The following is a 24,920-nucleotide window of genomic DNA, read 5'->3' on the forward strand; positions in this document are numbered from 1 at the left end:
AGGGACCTGATCTACAATTCTCTCAGGTCTGGGAGCAGCCTAACCCTAACCCCGAGGCAGGAGAGAGCAAAAAAGGTGAAGTAAAATTCAATAAATAAAGAATGCTGTGATCCAGGACCCGACACGTTCTGTGATGCCCCTCCCACTTCGATGTCCCCGGGGCCCCGTCTGTGTGTGCTTTCTTACTTTTAGTTGCGTCTCTCTCCAACAAACACAACACCCACCCAAACACACCCACCCAAACCAACATTCACCCTCACAGTGGAAGAAAACATGAATATAGTAATGTTGCTGTTTTCTTTTTCTCTTTTCCTGTGTCATCTACAAATTTCTGAGCATTATTGAAAAAATGTGCTGTCATTTAGTGACTTATTTTTCCTTTTGTATGGGGGTAAAAATAATCTGCAGAACTTAGATGTCCTGTTGCTCTGTGAACATTTAGAAAGTGCAATCGTTTGTTAGACAACATCTCTAAATGTGATTCTATCTACTGACTTCTGTCAACGTGGCAGATTTTATCTTCAACTCTTACATGCTGTCAAACTTTGGTTAGAAATTCATGTGTAATGCAATGAAAACGCATTTGAACTCTTGAAAACAAATGCTGGAGAGATGTGTGTGCATTTAGCACCTTGTTTTATGATGTGTTAATAAATTTGCCTGCAGCTGTATGTCACTGTTGCACTAAGAACTTGATTTTGGGGTATTTATACGGGATTTTATAATGTTTTCTTTAATTTGTGACAAATGTGTCTCATGTCCTGTTTAAATGGTTTGAATGCTTGTGATGCAGATTTCATGAATTTATTTCATTCACCAATCTCTCTTCCTCGCTCACACAGTCTCATGTGAACTCTTACAACAAATCTGACCATTTATTTTACAGGGTCTTATTCGAGCTGTCCTAATGACACAGTGACACACTGCCTCTACAGGCTCTTAGCATTCATAAAAACAATCAGCCCGCTTTATATTATTCAGATATTTATTGGGTTTTTGTTTTATTCTTTACAGCCAAATGCTTTTGTCACAGACAATGTTCATCAGCCAATCACCTCAAGCCTAATCCAGTCAGCTCGAAGCCGATTGGCTGTTTGGGTTCACTCCCACCATCCAGCCCATTTCCTTTTGTGTATAACAACAATAACAGAAAGGAAGCACTTTACAGCACCCAGACACACGGTACATAACCACACATTAACCAGTCAACAACAGGAAAAAATAAACCGTCTTAACTCAATTTAAGACAGGAATCCGCAAAAGTTACGTTTTAAACCTGGAAGAATACCAGCGGAGTGAGACAATTTAACCTATTGTGAGTGCGGTTCTCAAAAATACAAAGAGGCAGTGCTTTGCAGGAATGATTGAAAAAAAATTACACTCAGTTTAAAAAAAATAAGTTAATTTCTGCTGGAAACCAGTTGAATCATTCCATCCTGCAAGCAAATTCTCCAGATGTTAAGGCTGCCTGTCGTTAAAAAAGAAGAAGAAAGGAGACTTTTCTTTCTGTGAACATAAAGCAGGACAAACCTGAGCAGGTTCAGTCTTGGTGAAAACAAAATGTCCGCCTGAAAGTTTCCCTTCAGGGTGTCAGGATGTCATAGAACTCAACAAAGTCCTTCTGCATGAAATTCTGGCTCTGCATAAGGTCGTCTTCAGAGGGGAAATATTGCATGCTCTCCTCTTGGAGACGCAGACTGCTTTCATGCAGAAGCAAGCTGCCCTCGTGCATGCACAGAGGGTCCTCGTGCAGTACCACAAACGGTCCCGGAGGCGATGTTGAGCCGTATGGGTTGGGACTGTCCAAGAGGGCTCCTCTGGCATTCTCCAGGACGCCCAGGTATGAGTCCATGTCCGTCAGCTCCATGTCGCTGTCGGAGCTGCAGCCGCTATCGCTCCCCACTGAGTCACAGCGCATGTGCAGCATCTCGTACTTCTCATGCATCAAAAACTGGTTGGTGTTCTTGGGGGCCTGCATCCCCCTCACCCTCTTCCCCTTCACGTTGACGGGACGAAGGGACAGCGCCGGCTTCTGGTGGTGTCGGGGATGATGATGGTGGTGGTGATGTTGATGATGGTGATAGTGGTGGTGGTTGCGCCCTTTCGGCCACCCTCCTCTGCTCATCCTCCGCCCCTGCAGGCGCCCCCTGCAGCTCTTGGACCAGCCGTGCTTCTTGCGGCCGTCCCTCTGCAGAGCCTCGTTCCCGTCCTGCAGCAGCTTGGGGTGTTCGCAGATACTCCTGCACATCTTCTCTGAGAGCATTTCCTTGTTTCCTTTCTTGATGTCGCCTCTCAGCTACACCTCCTTCACATCCTCCTCCTCACTCGGTTGCTCACTCAACAACAACAATGCGAGGATCGTTTCTCGATGTGTGGCTCAGATCACAAATGACCCTAGTCTACCTTTTGACTATTTTTTCACTTTTTTTCTTGACCTCTGGCTTCGGCTGGTGCATAGCCTCCTCTGCCTCCCCTTGCAGCAGCAGCTTGTCTGCTCGCTTGGCTCTCTGTAACGCCCTTCTCTGTCTCTCTAATGTCTCTTTTTTTCACCCCTTTCTGAAAGTGAAATCAGCTCCTTGCAGCTCTGATTAGTGAACTGAAGTGAGCGGGGTAATAGTTTTGAGAGTCGTCTCGCTGATTTTAAGGTGTTCTTTCTCTGAGTTAAGTCTGTAGCAACATCAAACTGAGCGCTTACCATCACTGACTGTGGAGCTGCCGTCTTCTCGGTGTTGTTATAAGGAGCTGGAAGATTTCATTTGCGTAGAAGGAGGCGGGGGGAGATGTCATTTCACGCGTCTCCGTTTCCCATTTGAAACATTGTAATATGACATATGTTGTCGGTCATTTATTCTAAACCTCAATGTAAAGTACCTAAATACCGATATGAAGCTACTGTAGCTATGTTAAAAAGATGTGGTGTGACACACAGAAAGCATCCTCCCCGCCGAGTGATGGTTCAGTCCGCCTTAGTTTTGGCAGTTGAAATCTGATGCCCAGCTGCTGCTGTTCCTTCTCCCCCGCCCCCTCCCAATGGAAAGACAGTGGTCACGTACAGCTACAACAATCGGAGCGGACTGGAGTAGTCACCGTAGCAGTCTGACAGCCGTTATTTACGGCCTTGTACATGGACCATGTCCACAACAGTTCAGAGTATCACAGCATTACCGAAAGATCCGTCCGAGGACAGCAGTTTTCTATATAAACCACTGTAATTAATGGTAGCGAATAACTTTGTACGTATTCATTTGTGCTCTAAAATGGCTTCCTCGAAGAGAGCACACCAGTCTCACCACTTCGGTTCAAACCAGAGGTGTCAAACTTGGGGCCGACTGGGCCAACTGGGTTTCATTAATTCCCACAAATTTTCAATAAAGTTCATTTATTATTTAATTCTAGATCTAGGGTAGAACTTGTCTGTCCTTTCTTTTCCTGGGATCTGAAAATGATTGTGGAAAAACTGAGGAACAGGCTTGTTTTTCTTAACATGCTCCAAGGTACTCATTATCAGTCTTGTAAATGGGTAACTTATTCAAAATAATTAAGGATAATCTATGCAAGCTAGTTAGACAGCCTGGTTTAGATTGACAGCTTTGAAGAGGTTAAATAACAACTTTTAAGGTGGTCATATACTCCAAGTGTTGCTTTGCTCTGCACTTCTAAAGTAGATAAAGTTATGCCATAAACCCCTGCTTAACTTTAAAGGCTTTGACTAGATTAAAATAAAATGCACTGAGTAGGAGATGCTCTGTATCTCTTTGTACATGTGTATAGTTACAATGAAAAGGCATTCGTCTTCTTTTTCTTCAAATTCTGCACAGACTTTTACTTGCTTTTTTCGATCAACTCACCTTTTTAAAATATTTAGCGTCAACATGAGGTTGAGGTTGAAATCTGTTATTTTATCGTAATATGTCAACAACTACTGCAGGATAGGGTTGAAGAGACATTTTAAAACACTTTTTAAACACAGGATATACTGTTCGAACTGCAAGAACCTTGGTAATAATTTGATATCCAGCGCCATCATCTGGTCCAACATGTTCAAACACAAGCAAAAGTAACGGGTGCAAACGGAGCGTACAACGTGTACTCCCTCTACCAGTGTGTTTCTAGTACAGCAGTTTAGGCCTTTATTTAAATTTAGTGAAATGTCTAGTAAGAATAAAAAATATACATATCCTTATCTGAAGTCTTGCTCAAAAACAAAACAAAACTTCAAAACTGTATGTTTTTTGTTTTTAAATTAGTTTTCCTGGTTATTGTTACTTTTGGTGTCTTTGAGTGTGTGTATGTCCTTCTTCTGTTAATTGTCTTAAACAGATCATGTAACAGTGTAATTGCTAGCACTGCTGAATGAACACTTGTGTATTGTATATATTCCACATCTTGGGAATATTTGTGCAAATAATTAATAACAGATTGTGTTAAAATGCTGTTCCGGAAATGATGGCCTGTCTTCCTAGAAAATGAAGAAGGTAAGCAAGGTAAAGATTACTGTCATTGTGAGCATGCCAACCTGTGAAAGGGCTGCTAAGTGACGTTTTAGATTTGTCATCTAATCAGAAGAAGAAAGGATGGATTTCATCTTTAGTGTTGACTGAAAAAAATAAGGAGCCCTTTAGAGTTGAATTCCTTTTTCATTCATTTTTTCACCACAGGCTCTCCAGTTCAAAATATGTGTATTTAATTCAATTTTAGTCAACAAATCAAACACAATGGAGGACCACATCAAGCCTGCAAATATGCTACAGCACAGTGACCCCTTGTGACCGTTAAATGGAGTGGCTTAAAACCAACTAAGGAAATTGGGCTTATCTTTAATGTAAGCTGTAGCTTTAATGTAACCCATCCAAGAAAATAAATGGAGATGTGTAGCAGAGAGTGTAGCAGACTTTTTTTTAACAAGATTGTTTAACACACCCCAGAGCCGTAGAAACTACACAGGGATAAAGCTGCTGAGCCATACCATGAATACGTGGGGACGAGCTGTTTAAGCTAGGTTAGGTTAGAGTGACTAGAATGGACAGGATTAGAAATGAGTACCACAGAGGGACAGCTCAGGTTGAGCAGTTTGGAGATAAAGTTAGAGAGACGAGGCTGAGATTATGTGCATAGGAGGGATAGTGAATATACTGGACAAAGGATGTTGAAGATGGAGCTGCAGGCATGTGGAAAACAGAAAGACTACAGAGGAGATTCATGTGAAGGAGCCCATGCCGACGGCTGGTGTGGCAGAGGAGGGTGATGGGGATAGGGTGTGTCAAATAATTCGCTGTGGGGAAACCTGAAGGGAGCAGCTGAAACACGAATCGGGGTGATCAGTTCACCAAACAAGGCGTGGCTATAGTAATGACACATGCTCATCTCCATATTTTAATATAACATCATTTATTTATTTATTTATTTTCAAGAATCAAGAAAAGAAAAAAGCAAACTTTTTTTTAAAGGTGACTGTAACTAAACAACTTTTAAATAAAGTTTTTTTTGTCAGCCAGTCACCTGCTTCGTTCAGCATCATAACAAACATGGCGGCAGGAGGCGGCTGACTGAAAAGGAACGCTATGCATCTTTAGCAACCGTTTTCCTCAGTAATAGATAATCTGCTCTCGTTGATCACAGCATGGAGCCTGTCCCGTTTACGGAGGAGGTTTCGGAGAGAAAAGTATCTGTTGTCGGCTCAGAGTTGGTGGAAAACTACACTGTAAGCTCCGCTCCGCTCTTTTTAGCTTAATACCAGTTAGCTTAGCTTGTAGCTCTCCCGGCTTCCAGGTCTATCGGAAAAACAGCGAGTAATATTTCTGAGTTCCCCAGACAGTGGGTGTGTTGTACTGGACTTAACATGGAGATGGATTCGGGCTTTATGTCTTTATTCTTCAGAGCATGGTAAAAGCAGCCGAAAGAGCAGCTCACAGGCTAACTGCTAACTGCTGCCTTAATTTTCACACACGGTTTCGGTTGGGTTACAGTGTTTCCTCTTGAATGTGTAAATCTGATAGTCTTTTACGGATTCAGTCATTTTCTGTTCCTTTCTTGTATGACAGTGTGCTGTGTGTTGTAACACTCTGTGCTATTTAATGTGGCTGATAACCCGATTTGCTCCTGTTGCCTCTTGTAAGTTAAATCCTTTCTCAAGACAGCAGGACAGAGAAAAAACATCAGATTTTGAATTGATTATTAATATAGGTCACTCAGCTTTAAAAACAAGTAATGTCACCACACGTTTTCATCTGAATGGAGCTTAATATGGGAGAGTGATTTGTTCACATAATATTTTTTTGCCATGTTTTTCTGAATTGAAGAGATGCTTTTAATCCACAAAGAGCCTGAATGCTTGAATTAAGTGTCAACTGTCCCCCTAGTTCAATACATTTTTATTTATTTTAGGTGTGATACATTTGACGATTTCTGGCATTTTTGTCTAGTGAGTCACCACATAGCCACCCTGACTGCATTTTAAATACAACAGCTGTACGTTGAAGTTCTTCCTTCAGGAAACATTTGGGTTCATCTGATCCTGGAAACAAGCAAACACGTATAAGTGTGCTGTGAATTTTCTGTTATTTGGTAAAATGTTTTAACGATTTCATGAATTTAAACCCACTTAAAATGTAATTGGTCAAGAATATTTTATTATAGTCTTGGTGATTTTCCTTTGGCAGAAATTCCAAACCTCTTTGGTGGAGATTAAAAATTTTTATATGCAGGAATCCTCTGCTGGGTCACAGATTTTAATATATGCTTCTCTGATGTTTCAGGTCTACATCATTGATGTGACGGATGGACAGCACAGGTGGACTGTGAAGCACCGCTATAGTGATTTCTACGACCTCCATGAGAAGGTAATAAAGTGGGCCAGTGAGCAGCCTTATGCCACCATCAACAGTTCAGTTTTTTAGTCTGAATTCTCTAGTAAACTACAGTCACAGGGCTAACACAGAGAGATGGACACATTCACACTTATGAGCAATTTAGAATCACCAGTTAACCTAACCCCTGATGGTGGATTAGATTCCAGGCTCTTCTTGCTGTGAGACAACAATGCTAACTACCTTTAGCACTTGTTGTAGTTTTTTTCTCTCCTTTTAATAGGACAATTTACTGTCTATAAATTGTGTTCATAAAAATATCTCTAACAATTTCCTCAAATTTTTTTATGCCAATTTCTCTCTTGTTTGAATGGCATTCTGATAAGTCTTATCAAAATACAATGATATAAAATGGAGAATAGCTACAACTTTTCATGCTCTCTGCACCTAGGAAACATTTGTTTCTTGGCTGCAGGATTGTTTTATTATGAAAATCAAACCTGGTTTTACTCCTGATGTTTGTTTCCGCTTAAGCTTACGGCAGAGAAAAAGGTTGATAGACGACTGCTTCCTCCTAAGAAGATCTTGGGAAAGAACTCAAAGAGTCTGGTGGAGCGGCGGCAGAAGGAGCTGGAGCTCTACCTGCAGACTCTTCTCCAGCAGTTTCCTCAAGCCACGCCCACACCGCTCACCAACTTCCTACATTTTCATCTCTATGTGAGTACAACCTATAAACAAGTGTGCAGTTCATGATTTAGAATAACCTCAGTTTGGAGTGGAGGTCTGTTAGGTCTTCACTACAGCAAAGAAAACGAGGTCAGAGAGTCATGCTGGTTGATAAGATCTAGATGTTCCCATTCATTTTAAATCTGTTAGACACTTTTGAGATAAAGACTTTGTGCAGACTAGTCAGGTTCTTCAGACAAAACCAGTCAAACACTTTTTTTCTTCCTATTTCAACATACGACTTCGTGTTGAAACAAAACGTTAACTGTTGACACAGCAAGACTGAACTATTGAACTATTTAGTTTTGTCCTGCTGTCTTGATTAATTGACCTTATTTTGTGTTAAATGTTTTGCACTTAAGTTTTCCAGCTTAGAGTTTTTTTCTTAAACAGAGAATCTACAAGCAGTAGCAGTAATATCTCATTTTTATTTTTAACCATAACATATTTACATCAGTTCATCTCTCAAATATGCTCCTGATTTTGAGAATTTCAAATTTATAGAGCCAAAGAATTACAGTATAATACCACAGTAAAACAGTTTTTTATCTCTCTTGAATGTAAAAGCATTCCCTTCGAACAATCAGCACAATTACAGCTATCGGTACGTATAAGCTTCAGTATAACATTATAGAAACAGGTTTCAAAACACTATCCTGAAGTGACATAAGCCCAAACACATGGCACCCACTCCTGAGAAAAAGTCTCTTCATTTAAGATTAACGTCAAAGCAGTTCATCACAGTAAACACAAGACACCATCCATCAGTTATAGGCCTGATTAAACAATCTACAACATCGTATTTAAAAAAGACTCATAATAACAGTATGTGAGGATGTAAATCATGTATAAAATATATATAAAGTTTAAAACATTATTAACAATTTAACCTCAATCGCAATAAATTACAGACAATGTTTCAAATAAAAAATACTGAGCCCTTTTGATGAACTTGAACTGAGTGTATTTTATTGGACTCTCCTAAATAATACAAAGAAATTATTTAGTAGCTTTTATGAAGGAAAGTCATGGTGAAGTGGACTATTCTTCTATTTAAGGGCTGCAAAACGTGCTGATAAAGTCTAAAAAATACATCATGTTTGTACGTGTCACAGTGTTTTGCACAATGAATGCTGTGTTTGTAAGAATTGATCACGTCATGAGTTTGGCTGCAACTTTCATCCCGAGCTCTGAGTCACTGTCAGTTTTACAGCCTTCTTACGGATGAAGACATTACCCTCGGTAATGTTCTAATCCCACAGCGTCATCCCAGCAAACAATACTGAATAACCATCTTTAACTGGTCTTTTCTCAACGTCTAGGCTTGGTTGAAAACTAATCCCAAAGTTCACTGTCACCTTGTTAGATTTGATAGCTAGCCTGTTTTATATTAGCCTTATACAGAGTTCAGCAAAACAAAGCCCTTAATTTAGCCAAGAGTGAAAACATCTAAAAAAAACTGATCATGGATTTCTCACTCTGTGGCTCATTTCTCATCATACTGAGCTGACTGATTATACAGGTTAACATCAGGAGGCAGAGAGCTGATGGTTTTGTTAGGTTTGTCACAGTTTCACACGAGTTCATCATGCAACAAATTTAGATGTAGATAAAATCTCAATGCTACACGAATGGCCCAGTTGCCCATTGAAAGAAACCACTGGGGTCTCTGTAAGTGAGCTGGGCTGAACAGTTGATAAAACTGAATCCATGTATCAAGAATAACTATTATATTCTGTTTCTTTGTATTATATAATTTCTGTGACTTAATTTTCTTTGATAGATCAGTCTTGTATAACACACACAGTGGTTTGAGGCTTTGTGATGACAGAGACAGTGATCACATTATGGCGATAATGGATTAACAAAAAGAGGCCACTGTTTGAGAAGCCTGCACGGCAAAGCACACACAGGAAAACCTCTCATGTGACTTGAAGTGAACAGCATGTGACTGTAGCGGATAACTTTGTTTGGAATGATAGTGGGAATCTGTATCTTCTGTTTAATGTTCGGTTACATCAAAGTGTAATGTGTTTGAAAGGAAGACAGCTGACAGATCCAGGTGTCTGCAGGCAAACTTTTTTAAAACATGGTTGCAGGTTGATTTGTGTTAATGTTATTTGAAGTTTTTAAAAAAACTTTTGTGAAAGCATCAGTAAAGAAATGATGATCAGCCATAGTGATGGGAATCATAAACCGGTTGCATTTGCATGGCTCCAAGCTTTTTTTGTTTATAGATCATTGCTGGTGTATCTTTCTGTCATTTTGCATTGTTTAACAGTGACGTAAAACTCATATCAGTGGAGTTTTTGCATACCTCAGTCACATGCAAGCGTTTCACTTTGTGTTCAGACTCAGAAACTTCAAAGACCTTTTTTTCCCCACATAGAAAATAGATCAGGAATCAATATAGAGTGTGACCTATGATCTGCATCTGTGTCAACATTGGTATCAAGTCAATTTACAGTAGAAGAAACAGAATTAAAGAAATATTAGTAAAATACAAGGATGGTAGGGGAGAAGTTACAATAAAGACGGACTTTTAAGAAACTGAAAAACGTTGAAAGGTGATTAAAAGTGATTCAGTAATTCAGAATCTAAATGTAATATAATAAAAAGCTTGAATGTAAAATGGGCGTAGAAATATTTTCTATTTGCTGTTACTCACAGACGACGTCTAACAGATGTTAGAGAACCTGAGGAGTAGCAGCTCTACTCTGAGCCCTTCCCAAATGACTGGACTCCTCACCCTATGCTAAAAAAGAGCCGAGCCACCCTTCGGAGAAAGCCTGTTTCCACCGCTTGTATCCGTAATCTCATTCTTTCCCCTTAAAAAGAGCTAACAATGAAAGTGTTAACAAAAAGATCGGGCCTAGATTAACAGATTTAAGGTATTTGTCAACAAAAATGCTCCATCTGGTGGCAGATGGTGGCTAACATTTACAGTGCAACAATTTACCAGCACTGTGCATCAGTGACAGTGTTAACAATTAGAATAAACAACTACTATGTCTGGTAACAGACTAATGAAAATAGCGACGATTATATAAAATCTTATCTCAGGTGTTTCTTATTGTGTCATCGTCCAAACACGACCTAATGTTGTTAATTCAGTTAATTTGTAGGTGATGGCTCCATGTTCAAGTAATGACAACTGTTAGTTATTTTAAAGTTAATATAATTTGTTTTGCTCTTCCAGGAAATCAATGGCATCACTGCAGCACTGGCAGAGGAGTTGTTCCATAAAGGTAGGATAGCAGACACAGTGGACCTGCTTTAGAGGTCTTGTTAACATCTGATTTGTAAATAACCGTTTGAAGCTTCCTGCAAAGAAAATAACAAGTGTGTAGACCAAGGGTGTCTTACATGTGACATGTTAGGGTCCAAATAGGCAGACAGTGTATTTGCAGTGTGTGAAAATTGTATTGACCTCATTCATAATTCTATTTTTTTTTATTGAAAATGTTTGAATCATAAATATTGACTCCTGTGTGAGGATGCCACTGCAGGATTCCACTCAGCATTTATCGAAAGTTAAAACGATTTCTAGATTTCAATACGTAGTAAAGAGTAAAGTACAACTGTGTGTAGCTCCATAATACTCTAAAATTGTAATATACATGTAATAACTGTATACTCAAGCAAAATAAGATAATATATAAGATTTTTTTTCTAAATGTTTAAAAAGATGGTTCATGTTGTTTATTATACATTTAAGTAATTGTGGAGCTCTTTTTTGTTATTGTTTGTTTTAAAATGAAAAGAATGAAAAGATGAATTTGACACTCCTGGTTTGTACAGTGAGCAGTGTCACACTGTCTGTCTGTAGGTGAGCAGCTGCTGCAGGCCGGCGAGGTGTTTTCTCTCCGTCCTCTGCAGCTCTTCTCCGTCTCCCAGCAACTGCGGATGGCCAAACCAACCTGCTGCAATGGCGATGCCAAAACAGACCTGGGACACATCCTCGACTTCACCTGCAGGCTGCGATACCTCAAGGTTATACACCACTTATACACCAGAAATCCCTGTCATGTCGTTTCCCTCTGAGCATCAGAGGTGGTGAAGGCTCTCACTGGTTTTTGTCTTTGTTTCTCAGATTTCTGGTACCAGAGGTCCAGTAGGAACCAGTAATATTCAGGAGGCGAGTCTCCCCTTTGACCTGTCTGTTTTCAAATCCCTGCTGCAAATAGAGGTAACTGTCTCTCTGTCCATGAAATATGTTTTGTCTGTTTTTATGTACCGTATTTACCGCACTATAAGGCGCACGTAAAATCCTTAAATCTTCACAAAAATTGACAGTGCGCCTTATAATCTGGTACGCCTTATGTATGAATTTTGGTTTGTGCTTACTGACCTCGAACCGGTTTTATGTGGCACACTATGCTCAAAAATCTGTCAAAAAAAGATTTTTAGTGCCACTTTTTGGAGCATTACGGTTACCATTGCCAGGAGCCTCGCGGAGTAATACATACTGTGCTTCAACACAACATTACCGTGTTGTGTGTGTATAACGACTCCAAAATGGCACCCGCGAAGAGACACGCTTACGAAGCTGATTTTAAACTTCGAGCAATTAGTTATGCAGAAGAGAATGGAAATAGAGCAGCTGCCAGACAATTTGGCATTAATAAGTCCATGGTGCGCAAGTGGAGGAAGCAAAAAGATGACCTAAAACAAGTAAAGAAGACCAAAAGGAGTTTCCGAGGGAACAAGGCACGATGGCCGCAGTTAGAGGACAAAATTGAACAGTGGGTTATTGAACAGAGAACAGCAGGTAGAAGTGTCTCTACAGTCTCTATTCGACTCAAGGCAACAGCGGTAGCACGTGACATGCAGATCAACGACTTTCGAGGGGGACATTCTTGGTGCTTCCGTTTTATGAAAAGGCATAATCTCTCAATCCGCACAAGAACTACTGTCTCACAGCAACTGCCAAACGATTACAAAGAAAAGTTGGCCATTTTCCGCACGTACTGCCAGAATAAGATCACTGAAAAGAAGATCCGGCCAGAACACATCACTAACATGGACGAGGTCCCCCTCACCTTTGACATCCCCGTGAACCGTACTGTCGAGAAAACAGGGACCAGTACGGTATCTATACACACCACAGGGAACGAGAAGTCATCCTTCACTGTAGGTCTGGGCTGCCAAGCTAATGGCCAGAAACTACCACCCATGGTCATTTTCAAGAGGAAGACTTTGCCAAAAGAAAAGTTTCCGGCCGGCGTCATCGTCAAAGCTAACTCAGAGGGCTGGATGGACGAAGAGAAAATGAGCGAGTGGCTGAGGGAAGTTTATGTCAAGAGACCGGATGGCTTTTTCCACAAATCTCCGTCTCCGCCATTCACAGACACTGTAAGCAACAGATGAATAAAACTTGAATTTTATTCACTAAAATTGAAGCATACACTTCTTGGATAGACTCTATCTCACAACAAGCCATAGGGAATTTTGGGAATTTTGTTAAATTGATTCCAAAGGCACCAGCAGCAGAAACATTATTGTGAGGTCCAGTACGGGGACTCCAGTTAATGAAGACGAGGCTGGCAGAGCCTACGGCTGCCTATGAGTGGAGCTGATGCCTATAAATACCTGTTATTAGAGTCATTTGATGTCGAACTAAATTGTACTTTTTTACTTGGAAGATAAAAACTCATAAAAAGATAACAAACAAAATAATAACTTGTTTATTTGTTTCTTTGTGTCCACTGTGGAAAAAAAGCTCAGCTGTTGATCTGAATAATTTTATTTTAATCTGAATTTCACTTCAGAGTTCAAACAGAAAAAAGAATAGGAGATGCTGACGCAGTATCCCTTATCACTCTTTGAAGTTTATCCAAATGTAAATGATCAGTGGTAAGATAAGTCCTTCAGCTTTTAACAATGTTAAAAGCTGTGTCTGTCTTCAGATCACCGAGTGCAGCTCTCAGCAGATTCTTGGTTTGTCCTCTCTGAGGTCGAGCTTGGTGACGATGAGCATCCATCGCTCCACCGAATCTATGATGGTACATTTTAGATCAAATACAGTACATGAACAGTATTACTGTTGTGTGTTGCACTATACTGATACTGACGTGTTTCATTTATGTGACGCCTCAGTCTGTCCTCGTCCCAGAGGCGAGTGAGTTCTCGCAGTGGGAGCCTGAGGGGGTGGAGTCTGGGTGTCCGGTCACCGCTGTCATCCCCGTGTGGAGAAATCTCACCACGCTGGACATGAGTCACAACTGCATCAGTAGCATCGACAGCTCAGTGGTGAGACACACACCCGCCAAAACCTGCAACATCAGCAGCTTCACCCAGAGTTCAGTCAGTAATTATGTTTAAAAGCAGTTTTTGTTTGTTTTCCTCACAGTGAAATAATGGAAAAATACACCACATAACAGATAAAATGTTACATAATAACATTACCAGATGATACACATTGTAAGTTTTTGTCTGTTTAATTAAACAACATAATAATGTGAGATTTCTGCTGTAAGAAAAAATAGTTTTTTAAAAAACAAACAAAATTTCCACCCAGATATCGTAACACACTGATGGACAAAACCTAACACCAAACTACATAATGATGATTTTTTTTTTTCACAGCTCTCCTCTGTTATTTTCAGTCACAGAAACAAGCTGTTGCAGTTACAGCTCCTGAGAATCAGCCTATTCATTTACGTCCCCCGTAATGGACATGACGTATTAAATAGAGAACATCTTGACCTTTCCATTGATATCTGATGTGTTCGGGTGGCCTCTTTTAGCCCCAAAGAGACAGGAAATCACAAAAGGTTCAATGGGAAGATTGTATATTCCTCGGTTTTGCGTGTAAATTATTAAAGGGGACATATCATGCTTATTTCACCATCATATTTTTTCATTATTTAAAACAATCCTTGTTTATTTTGTAATGGGGAAGTTTTTCCCAGTTTTTTAATGCCGTTCCTTTCAAACCAACTTTCTGCTTATTAGCTGTCACTTGCAAACAGAAGGTTTAAGCAGCAGCTCTGTGATGCTTCTGTGCTCACAGCCAGAGCCCCGTATCCCCACACTGAGTTTATTTCTCTTGTAGAAACTGATGCCTAAGGTGGAGTTTCTGGATCTGAGCTACAACCAGCTGTCCTCAGTGGAAAACCTCCAGGTATGTGACAGAATGAAGAATGAGGACAGGTCATGCCTCATATGACCGTCTGCATAATTCTTGAAACATCCAAAAATATTTTTATAGTTGATAAAATGAACAACGTTGTTATTTTCAGGATGATTGGACAATTTCTATAGTCTTAAATGTCACTGCAGCAATGTAGTGGTGTTAAATGTGTGTTATTTTAAAAAAATGTGTAAACAAAAATGACCTCCTTGTGTTCACAGCACCTGTACAATCTGGTCCACGTGGATCTGTCCTATAACAACCTCCGGGTTCTGGAAGCAGCTCACACTCGTCTGGGGAACATCAAAACCTTGAACCTGGCTGGCAACCAGCTGGACCGACTGACCGGTCTCACCAAGCTCTATTCTCTGGTCAGCCTGGACTTAAGCCACAACCAACTGGCACAGGTAAGTACACCAAGGACACCCTGATGGCCATGTGGGAGAATACAAAAACATTTCTCTTTTCATGGTTTGTTGCAAGACGGCATATCTAACATTTCCTCCTCAGTTTTTTTTTTTAACATTGCTGTGTAAAAATTGTATTAAAAAACTAGAGAAAACAAAAAACATGTATATAAAAGATGTAAACGAGTATTGAAATGATTAAACCTGACATTTTATTCTACTTTACATAATATATAGGGCTTCTTCCTTCTCAGTTGGTATCCTTTTCTTGAAGAATTGCCTTAAGAAGTATAAACCTGCTGTACTTCCGAACAATAAGTCTGATCATAGCTTTAAAAAATAAATAAATAAAAAATCTTGATATTTACAAGAGTTCGTTAACACCTTGGTTTGTAAACGCCTCCAAAGATTTTATATGATTCCACTGTTTCACCCTTTTCTTAGCAACATTACTTATAAATTATAAAATACTATTTCATGCTTCAGTGTATAGAAATATTAATGGATAGATTTGCGGATAGATCATTTTACCAGAGCTGGATATGGGTTCAACTAAGAGGATTAAAAGTTCTGGAACTAGATCCAGGAATTAATGTAACGTAGAAATAATAAAAACTGAAAGACGTCCTCTTAATATTAAAAAACCCCCAAAAACATCATAAACGAAGTTCTGTCTGGACCAAAGATTTTGATTCAGGTGGGGTGTGCAGCCTTGGCTGAGGTTTGCAGCGTCATGTTTTCACCGTGTGTTTGTATTTTTCTAGTTGGAGGAAATCAGGAACATCGGCTCTCTGCCCTGTCTGGAGAAACTCAACCTGTCCAGTAACCCCATATGCATCATCCCAGACTACAGAACCAAAGTCCTGGCCCAGTTTGGGGATCGTGCAGCAGAGGTGTGCAACCAAAACCTACCACACAATATTATTCCTCCTATGCTATTACTGTTTCGGCAAACACAACTTTTTTTTCTCCAGTCCTTTCTGACTGCTCTTACAGTCAGAAAGGACACTTGCATCATCCACTTCACCACAGTGCTTGTCTTTCTGTTCTCCACGTTTTTATCTTTGTGTTAATCCTTTATTTCTTTCTATGTTTTTAGGTTTGCCTGGACTGTAATGCGACGACGGAAAAGGAGCTGGACACTGTGGAAGTGTTGAAAGCCATTCAGAAAGCCAAAGAAGCCAAAGATCGCATGAGCGGCAACGACAAGAAGGTAGACTCTGTCACCCTAAGGCCCACCGAAGGGCTTAGTGTCAGTTTGTGTAGTTAAACTAGCAGCATTCATGTAAGTTTGTGGTGAAACATGATAAAATTTTCACAGTACATATTATTATTGTCTAAAATTATTGAGTCTAAAACAATGAACAAATCTATGTTAGAAAGCTGAAAGCAGTTGCACACTGATCAGCCACAACATTAAAACTACCTGCTTATAATCATGTAGGTCCCTCCCACGCCCCCAAAACAATTCTGAGAAGTAATATCTGTATTTTTATTGATTTTGTGTTTATTAGTATTTTACATAACTGTATAAATCATGGGAAAAAGTAATATCATCACATGGGCATTACTGACATTTCCCTCATCATTACGAGGTTATTGTGACACTTGTTGTTCTGTCTGTATATGGGACCTCTGGGTTTGTCCTGTAGTGTCTGGCAGCAGATCCTTTGGGTCCGATGCATTGAGGGGTTGGGACCTGTGAGTCAGGCTTGCTCTTCCCCTTCCCTTTGACGGGGCGGTCACTTTACCTTAGGGGGTCGTGCCTGGACTGCAACAACATTTGAGTGTATCTCTGATTGTTATGAATGACTCAGAATTTCATTGTAACAAGGTAATTATCTTTACCTGTGGGTTTAATGTATGGCTGATTGGTGTACTTGAACACTGTGAGAGGAACCAAACTGATGTTGTGCACTGATGTCAGTCATATGTGACAGATTCTTGAAGTTATTATTGTAGGGTCTGCCTTACAATACAAAGCGCCTTGAGGCGACTGCTGTTGTGATTTGGTGCTGTATAAATAAAAAAAAATTGAAATTGAAGTCAGACTGTGCCTTTTGTTAGTTGAACTGTGTCATCCTATCTTTTAGATAAATAAACCCCGAAACCTGCTGTAGTTGTTTCATAACTTTAACCTGATTGTAGCTCAATCAATAATCATGACGTGTACAAACCCACCAGTTAGATGTAACTAACATAGTTTTTCTGACATCGTATTATTTACTAACGGCTGAAGCCTTGAAAGTTTAGCAGAGGTTTTATTAGGTATTAATGCTAATTATTCAGTGTAAGGCGCTGTGTAGTTTTCTTGGTAAATAAGGAATTGCAGTTGGACACCACCTTCATGCTAACATTTTCTGATTGAACACATATTGCACATCAGCAGCAGAATTATTCAAAATGCATCAAATATAAATAAATCGTTCAGTGTGGAGATAAAAACTAACACACTGCAACATAACTGATTTATGAGCTAAATCTGTGTTTAAGCAGCTTTTGCGTAGTGCATCAGGACATGTATGTATCACAGGAAGGAAGGTAACAAGTTTAACAAATTCAGGTCAGGTAAGGACTTTCTGAATGACTTAGGGTTGCTGTTTGGATATTTAGCCTCCAAAGTAGTCTTTACTCATAACGGCCTGCAAAGCTTCAAAGGTTTCTCACACAGGCTACAAACACTGACCAAACTTTAGCCAAATTACAGCTCGTTTATTATTCATGAAATACATGTAATAATAATAATAATGCATCTCGTCTCATTTAAACAAAGCCATAATAGAGTCCGGAGTATTTTACTAACACTAATTCTAAAACATGCAGTAGGCTTAGCAAAGGGTCATAACTGACTCTGTGTGCATGACTTGATATATGCCCTAAGTCCTCATACATGTATCTTGACACCACTTAAGAAATTTTAAAAATATTAAGCTGATTCCTGTTTAAATGACAATGTTTAAAAGTCATTGACTGGGAACCCAGATATTTTAATATCTCTTCACATTTACAAAGCCTGTCTATAGGAACAAAATAGCAAAAAAAAGAGAGGCACACAGAATATTCACTGTAGTTTGTTAACTGTTGAACCCTTGGAAGCCTAATAGGAATAACCCTTAAAACTCTTTATAGAAGAAAGAGTTAAAGCTACAAAACCTGTCAGTTGTTTAAACTATAGGCACACAGATTTAGCTCATTAACTTCACTGTTATACAGTGGCACCAGACTGCTACAGATAGTTTGGTTTTTATGTTTTTTGTTTATATATCATCAGAGATTGTCTTTAGATCTTTAAAAAAAAAAAAAAAAAAAATAGGTCATTTGTTGCTCTGCAGCTGAAGGAGCTGCTGGTCGTAGAGTTGTGATGTGATATGTAGATGACTGCTGATCTCTGAAGGCTTCCCCCCTCTCTGTCCTCCCGTCAGATCAGTGAGGAGACCAGGCTTTCTGCTGCTGTACCTCCTCTCCTCTCCTCCTCCTCCCCCTCCCCTCTCCCGGCCTCCTCTCCTCTCCCATCCACCTGCTCTCCCTCTTCTGTCGCTCCTCCCGCTGCTGTCACATCCTCCTCCTCTTCCTCTTCTACCTCTTCGGCCCAGCAGGCTGCCTGCCCCAGCAAAGGTAATCATGTATGTATCAGGCTGTGCCATGCTGAGGGAGGGGATGTTTGTTTTTGTTTCTAATAAAGGACAACAGCCAGATGGTTCAATACTACTTCTAAATCATTTATAAATTGGGCGTTGATCAACAAACTAGTTAAGTTATTGTGAAATGAATACGTTTGAGTTGAGTTTTAGAAATTTCTTTTTACGGCATCCTTGAGTTTCCTACAAAGCAGATATGATGTTGAATCCATGCCTAAAAGCAATTGTTGCATTTTATTACAGTGTGTAAAATCTCACTGCTAGATCACTAGCAGATATCAGATTGCAGTCAACTGAATTCTGATTTAATGCCCCTCCTAATTAAAGTGCATAATCCTAGCTACGGTGGCTGTGATAGGACAAACATGCTTCAGTCAGTAAAGAGTTAAAAAATATAAAATGTAAAATGTACCTCATAATTGCCACGGCCGGTCAACCTTCTGCTGCTACCGTTTGTGTAAAAAATAAATAAATAAATAATTGAATATAAGTACAGTGGTCCCTCGCTATAACACGGTTCACCTTTCGCGGCCTCGCTGTTTCGCAGACTTTTTTGTGTGCAATTTTGCATGTTGTTTTTTTTTTTTTTTGTTTGTTTTTTTACAGCGCATTGTGTTCTCCGTCCTGATTGGCTGTAGACCATTGTCAATCAATCTCGTGCCGTGTCTCCTGTCAATACAGGATGCGTCCAGCTTGTCAAATTTACACAAATCTTCGATCGCTAGCAGTGTGACTCTGAAGTGCTGTACTGTATGTTTGTAAGTTTTCTCCCCAACAAACACAACAATGTTGACGAAACGTCGTCACCTGCGGGTGCTTTTGGTTTCATTCTATAATACTGGACTTATTTTTCTACGAAGGTTTGAACTTTGAGAGTTTTTAAACAAGAGAGAATAGTGTGAAAATGTTGATGCCTGTCTGAGAAAAGTGTTTAAAGTGTGTAGTGAGGGGTTTTACAGCCTTAAAACATCTATAATAATTGAAAAAAATTAAACTTGGCTACTTTGCGGATTTCACCTATCGCGGGTTATTTTTAGAATGTAACTCCCGTGATAAACGAGGGACCACATACTAAATAAATCAGGAATAATAAAAAGACATGGGTGTGCAAAAATGTTTTCTGGTATTTTATGTTTTTACCCCTGAGTCACTTCAAAACTCAGGCTGCAGTTCACCTGTAGTGAGTGTAGGCTGTCCATCTGCTGTTTACCTCAGCTGACAATATGCCGGGTCTCCGCTACTTTTTACTCTTTAAGCTAAGTCAGATATAAGTGGATGAGTCAGTAAAGCTCATTTCTGTTGAGGATATCCTGAACTTTTCTGTCAGTCATGCGTCTCTAGCCACATACATAAAACGCGGCTAAGTGGAACAGTGATGAAACTGCACACAATGTAAAGCTCATAAACTGCTCTAACAGCTTTCTGTCCTCTGGTTTGGAGACGCTTTCTAAATAAAGACAAGTCTCTCTGAACCAAACTGTAAAGCCTTTCCTCCAGCTCAGACTTGGAAATTAACAGCTCTCATAACACTTAATTTTCACTCTTTTTAATTCTTAAATAAAATCTTGCTATATCTCACAACAAAAACCATTAAAAAAAGCCTGATTCCAGACCTCTGAATTACTGCTGGTATCATCTGTTTCCATGTTACATCAGGAATGGAGGCATCATCTTCATTGAAGGGACAAATAAACAGCTGGTGGACATTATATGCATACATGCATACATATGTGTGTATATGTGTATATCTATCGATATCGATATAGATCAATAGATAGATAATATAGTGGTTATGAAGGAGGTGGAGTTCAATAGAATTTGACCATTATAACATGGGAGTCTATAAGGATTGACTCAGTTATGGAGCCAGCCTCATGTGGCTGTTAGAGAAACTGCAGTTTTTACAGTTTCTGGATTGGCTTCATTTTTCAGCCCCAGAGGTTATAGCTTGATAATACCACTGCTGACATTAATGTTTTGCTGTAGTTCCCGTGACACCTGTTCATTAACCACCTTTTTACAAGATGTGGACACTAATCTTTTAAAACTAAACATTTAAGCATGTTTGCTGATCCTTATTTATGGCTATTATTTTGTGGAACGTAATTCCATTTGTTACTAGAAGTTTATGTACTTAAATTTAAATGATTTATCTTTTAACCAAGATGTGATACCCTCAAACCAAGGGTATCACACCTGCCAATGATTTCACCCCCAGCATCGCTGATGTGTTTGCTGTCCTGTTTCAGATATGACGAACAGAGAAGAAGCCCCAGTTCCCCCCAGTGTTCCCCCTCCTGTGGATCCTACACCTCCCTCTGCAAGCTTTAGCACCAACACACATCTCCCGTCTGCTGACTCTGCACAGGTTAAACACACACAAGCATCGGAAATGGGAGGGGTCTGTTACCATCACACCAATAGGATATTAGTTAGAAGGGGAAGTGTTTGGTTAGATGGGAGGGGTAGTATTGGTTACTTAATTATAAATGATCTTAAATTACATGTATTACTTTAAAATCTTCCTGATATGTTTGAGGGTTGCTGCTAATTTTAAAGAATGCAAACACATCAAAGGAACACATTCTTATGATATTATCACTTTGGACAGGTGAAAGCACAAGACTGCACGTGAGGTGTTCAGGTGGAGGTAGATCTTGTTTAGAGTCAGCTGATCTTTATTGTTGTGTGTCTTTGTGTTTTCAGATGCAACAGCCGGTTGTCAGTTTGTCTGAACACACTCACTCTGGGGCTTCTACAAGCATTACTACTGTTACTACTTCTACTTCTGCTACTGTATGGTCAGTATCAGATAATAGTGCTGTTACCATAACATTTAAAATTAAAATTGGCTTTTAACATCTAATATATACGGAGGTTATTGAGTTTCAGTGACAATAATTCAACAGCAGAAATGTGAGTGAATAAGTCTTTGTAAAAGTCTCACTATTCAACGACAGCAGTCTTGCCAATCTTGGTTTTCTGTTCATATTTGGATGTTCCTGTGTAAATGAGTTGGGATAGAAGCAAAGCTTTACATTAAAAAACAAACCAACAAAAATGTGCATCTATATATTCATTCACCAGTCAGGCCTGATTAAAATAATAAACTGAGAGGGGAAATAAGGCTATCCTCCAGTCTTACTTGTATAGTGCTTGAGATGACATTATTGGCTCAGTCCAGGGTGAGTGTCTCTGGCTCCTCCAATCAGAGCCGTGGACAAAATGCCACGCTGATTACACATACAATAAGAAAACGTAAAAAGCACACTTACCTACATTTTTACTATGATGATAATTACTTGAAATATGATTAGAGATATGTGGTTTTAAAGTGCTTTGAGTTCTCAAGGAGAGTAGAACCAGTCCATTCACCATTTAGATAGACCTGCCAACACACTCCTGAAGCCGTTGGGAATTGGGGATTGTAAATATGCTCCCTGAATTCATATTTCAGCAACAGCACAGTATTAAACAGGTTTGTGACCCGTGACTTGTGGGTAAGGGGCATAACCATCATCCTCTTTTTGGTGATAAGAGTATTTTCAGTGAGCTTGTATTTATCTCACAGTTAACACATAAGCAGGATGAGCTAAACCAAGCTGTGGTAACAGTATTTATGAGCTGACATTTTTATCTTATATTAAACAAAAGCAATAAAAACACATCTGTTTCTCCTCTCTCCCCCCTCCAGTTGTGTCTGCTCCTCTTCCTCATCCAGACCCGTTGAGGCCAGTTGCTCCTCGTGCAGTGCTGCCTGGTGTCCTCTGCTTCCTTCTCACCTGCTTTCCCTTTCCTCCTCCAACAAGGACTTCATCACCCAGCTTACGCAGCATCTCAGCTCCACCCTAAGGCAGCAGAAGTTGAAGAAGGAGGGGGAAGAGAAGGAGCAGGAGAGGGAGGAAGAGAAGAGCTCTGAATCCAGAGAAGTTCAGTCTCATGTAGAGGGCACTGAAGTGGGCAGCCCCAGGTATTTAAACCAGATATATTCTGTTACTGAATTTGAGGATTCCAGAGATTCCCACTGAATCTGCAGAGTCAAGGGGTTTCTGAGATTCTAAAATTTCTTTACTGTGTGTGAAATCCTCTATAATTCATCAGATCAGTGTTATATTCCAGCTGTTTTTAAAAGTTATTAGAGAAATGATCCTTTGGATGCATATTTATAACAACAGACAGATCATTTTAGATAATCAACTTATAAACAAGACCTGAAGATGACTTTTAGCTCATTCTGTGTTTATCACTCCAGTCTAGGGTCCACTGATGGCTACTTTGAGATGAGTCTGGATGATTCTGTGGAGGAGCTGGTCGGCCCCTCCTTCATGTCGCTCCCTGCTCCTACTGCAAAGGAGCCTGGTGGCCATCAGGAGGAGCAGAGTGAGGAGAAACAGGAAGAGGTCCAAGTCCGCCGGGTTCTGTGGTGCTACTGTGTTCAGGTGGAGGAGGAGGAGGTGAAGCAGAAGGTGGCATGCCTGGTGCTTGCGGACCAACTGTTGGGCCTGCTGTGCTCATCACATGATTTCACAAGGGCCAATCAGAACATGGGTAAGCACACAGTCTACATGCAGACTGGAGCAAACTTGGAAGCTGTTTTGTCATTTTTATCTCCATCTGAAGCACAAATTCGATTTAGAAGAAATCTAGTTAACTTCTACAACACTTCTGTTATAAATTAACTGAGACTAACTAGATTTTGATGTCACTGTTGGTTTCCAACCCGATCTGATGAGAAAGATATTAAAAAAAATCTCACAAGGTTTAATTTGCAAATTGTAAACACTGGATGGTTTGGCTTCTTAAATATAAGGATTTTTATTTTTTTATTATATGGCATATCTTTATGTGTTAAACCTTTGAGAGAACACTGCAAATGCATGATGTGTAGTGCTGTAATATTGAGTAAAATATTAAGATGTGTGTTTTGTTTTTCTGTCTGTAGACCAAGATCTGACTCTGCCTTTGGAGGAAGTGCTGTTCAGCCTCCAGGTGGACCTCCTGCTCCCGTACCCTCAGCTGTCACTCTCTTCCCAAGCTGAGCTCCCAGACTCCTGTCTTGCTTTTGGACTGCAAGAAAAACCAGCCCGTTGGTTCTACATCTTCTCTGAGGTTGAGGAGCTTCAGCATATTAGATCTGAGCTCACGGTGCTGCTTCAGGTCAGAGAGCGACACATAAGCCGCCTCAGTTTAATATTCAGATGCAGTCAGTGGTTTTGAATATTTGTATTTGTATTGCATTTTATCCATTTCAGATTCTTTGATTGCATTTTTAAAGATAAAAATAGAGCTGTGAGTTTATTTTATTAACTTACCATAAGTCATATTTAGAAACAGGAACATGCCTTCTTTCTTCCAGGTTGACCCAGAGCTCTCCAACACTTGTCAACTCCTTCCTCGCTCACTCATCAACTCCTGGGAGCTGGAGGAAAGTCAAGGGGCGCAGGGAGGCTATCCCGTCCTCTTCATGCCCTCCTCTTCGTCATCTGCCCTCAACACTAATCTCCTCCTTTCAGACATCTTATCTGAGGAGCCCAGCCTTCCCTCTCTGCTCTTCCTCACCCACCGACAACTGTGGGTGCTGAAGATGGACTTCAGAGAGCTGTCAGAAATAGAGAAGCCCAGTGCTGGCCTTCGTCATCTCTCCTCCTCCTTTTGTAGGCTAGTCCGTGTAGCCCTCGGCTCTGTGGTGCTTCACCCCAGAGAGAGAGATGCTCAGGTGGGGGACAAAGTCAGCAATACATCCTGCTCAGACCCACAACATCCCCAGAGGTAAAGATGGTGCGAGTGGATGGTGTAACTCTAGACTTGAACTCTGACATGTATGTTTATGTTCTAAATCGATAATTTCATTAGTTTATATAAAATTATTAGAACAAAGCAAAGAAATCTGAATATATTTCAGCACCTGAGGAAAAAAAGATGATGTGAAGTTCAGGGACAAGAAAAAGCTGTTATTATTAACCATTATGCCTGTTGGAGCGTTTACATAAATGTATAAATGTATATAACTGGAATGTGTTGTTTTTAGTGTCATAAAACCACAACACAGCAATGATTTATTTAATAAAGAGTTTCTTTAAGCCAACTCTGACCTTATCTACAAAAAATATCTTTGTATTTGAAATGATGGCTACATTGATGGTTTTTATATTATGATTAATTGTGGTTATGCCATGTCCAATCAGTAGATTGCTTTACAAATTAATCA

The 24,920-nt window shown here is 39.9% G+C and overlaps 2 protein-coding genes across 5 annotated transcripts in view; one reads left to right on the forward strand and one right to left on the reverse strand.

Annotated features, from left to right (window-relative positions):
* Positions 1-967: 967 nt before the first annotated feature.
* Positions 968-2,720, reverse strand: LOC309706062 (uncharacterized protein). Its single transcript, XM_082532279.1, has one exon. It carries the CDS (start codon positions 2,261-2,263, stop codon positions 1,583-1,585), a length of 681 nt encoding a protein of 226 aa, XP_082388405.1. The 5' UTR covers positions 2,264-2,720; the 3' UTR covers positions 968-1,582.
* Positions 2,721-5,102: 2,382 nt separating this feature from the next.
* Positions 5,103-24,920, forward strand: part of nisch (nischarin) — a 28,615-nt gene continuing 8,797 nt past the window's right edge. For 3 of the 4 annotated variants that reach the window (XM_082533049.1, XM_082533048.1, XM_082533050.1), the window contains exons 1-19: positions 5,104-5,701; positions 6,756-6,839; positions 7,341-7,523; positions 10,732-10,780; positions 11,362-11,525; positions 11,626-11,721; positions 13,442-13,537; positions 13,632-13,784; positions 14,590-14,658; positions 14,889-15,074; positions 15,839-15,967; positions 16,174-16,287; positions 18,497-18,689; positions 20,962-21,080; positions 21,419-21,513; positions 22,407-22,682; positions 22,965-23,260; positions 23,655-23,869; positions 24,069-24,481. In XM_082533049.1, the coding sequence (XP_082389175.1) occupies positions 5,621-5,701; positions 6,756-6,839; positions 7,341-7,523; positions 10,732-10,780; positions 11,362-11,525; positions 11,626-11,721; positions 13,442-13,537; positions 13,632-13,784; positions 14,590-14,658; positions 14,889-15,074; positions 15,839-15,967; positions 16,174-16,287; positions 18,497-18,689; positions 20,962-21,080; positions 21,419-21,513; positions 22,407-22,682; positions 22,965-23,260; positions 23,655-23,869; positions 24,069-24,481 (3,011 nt within the window). In that variant the 5' untranslated portion in view covers positions 5,104-5,620. Of the gene's footprint in view, positions 5,702-6,755; positions 6,840-7,340; positions 7,524-10,731; positions 10,781-11,361; positions 11,526-11,625; positions 11,722-13,441; positions 13,538-13,631; positions 13,785-14,589; positions 14,659-14,888; positions 15,075-15,838; positions 15,968-16,173; positions 16,288-18,496; positions 18,690-20,961; positions 21,081-21,418; positions 21,514-22,406; positions 22,683-22,964; positions 23,261-23,654; positions 23,870-24,068; positions 24,482-24,920 lie in introns of all 4 variants that reach the window. The other variant, XM_082533047.1, reaches the window with a different exon arrangement.

This window comes from Aulonocara stuartgranti, assembly GCF_965226115.1.
Source record: "Aulonocara stuartgranti genome assembly, chromosome: 5".
In the NCBI taxonomy this organism is placed as follows: Eukaryota; Metazoa; Chordata; class Actinopteri; order Cichliformes; family Cichlidae; genus Aulonocara; species Aulonocara stuartgranti.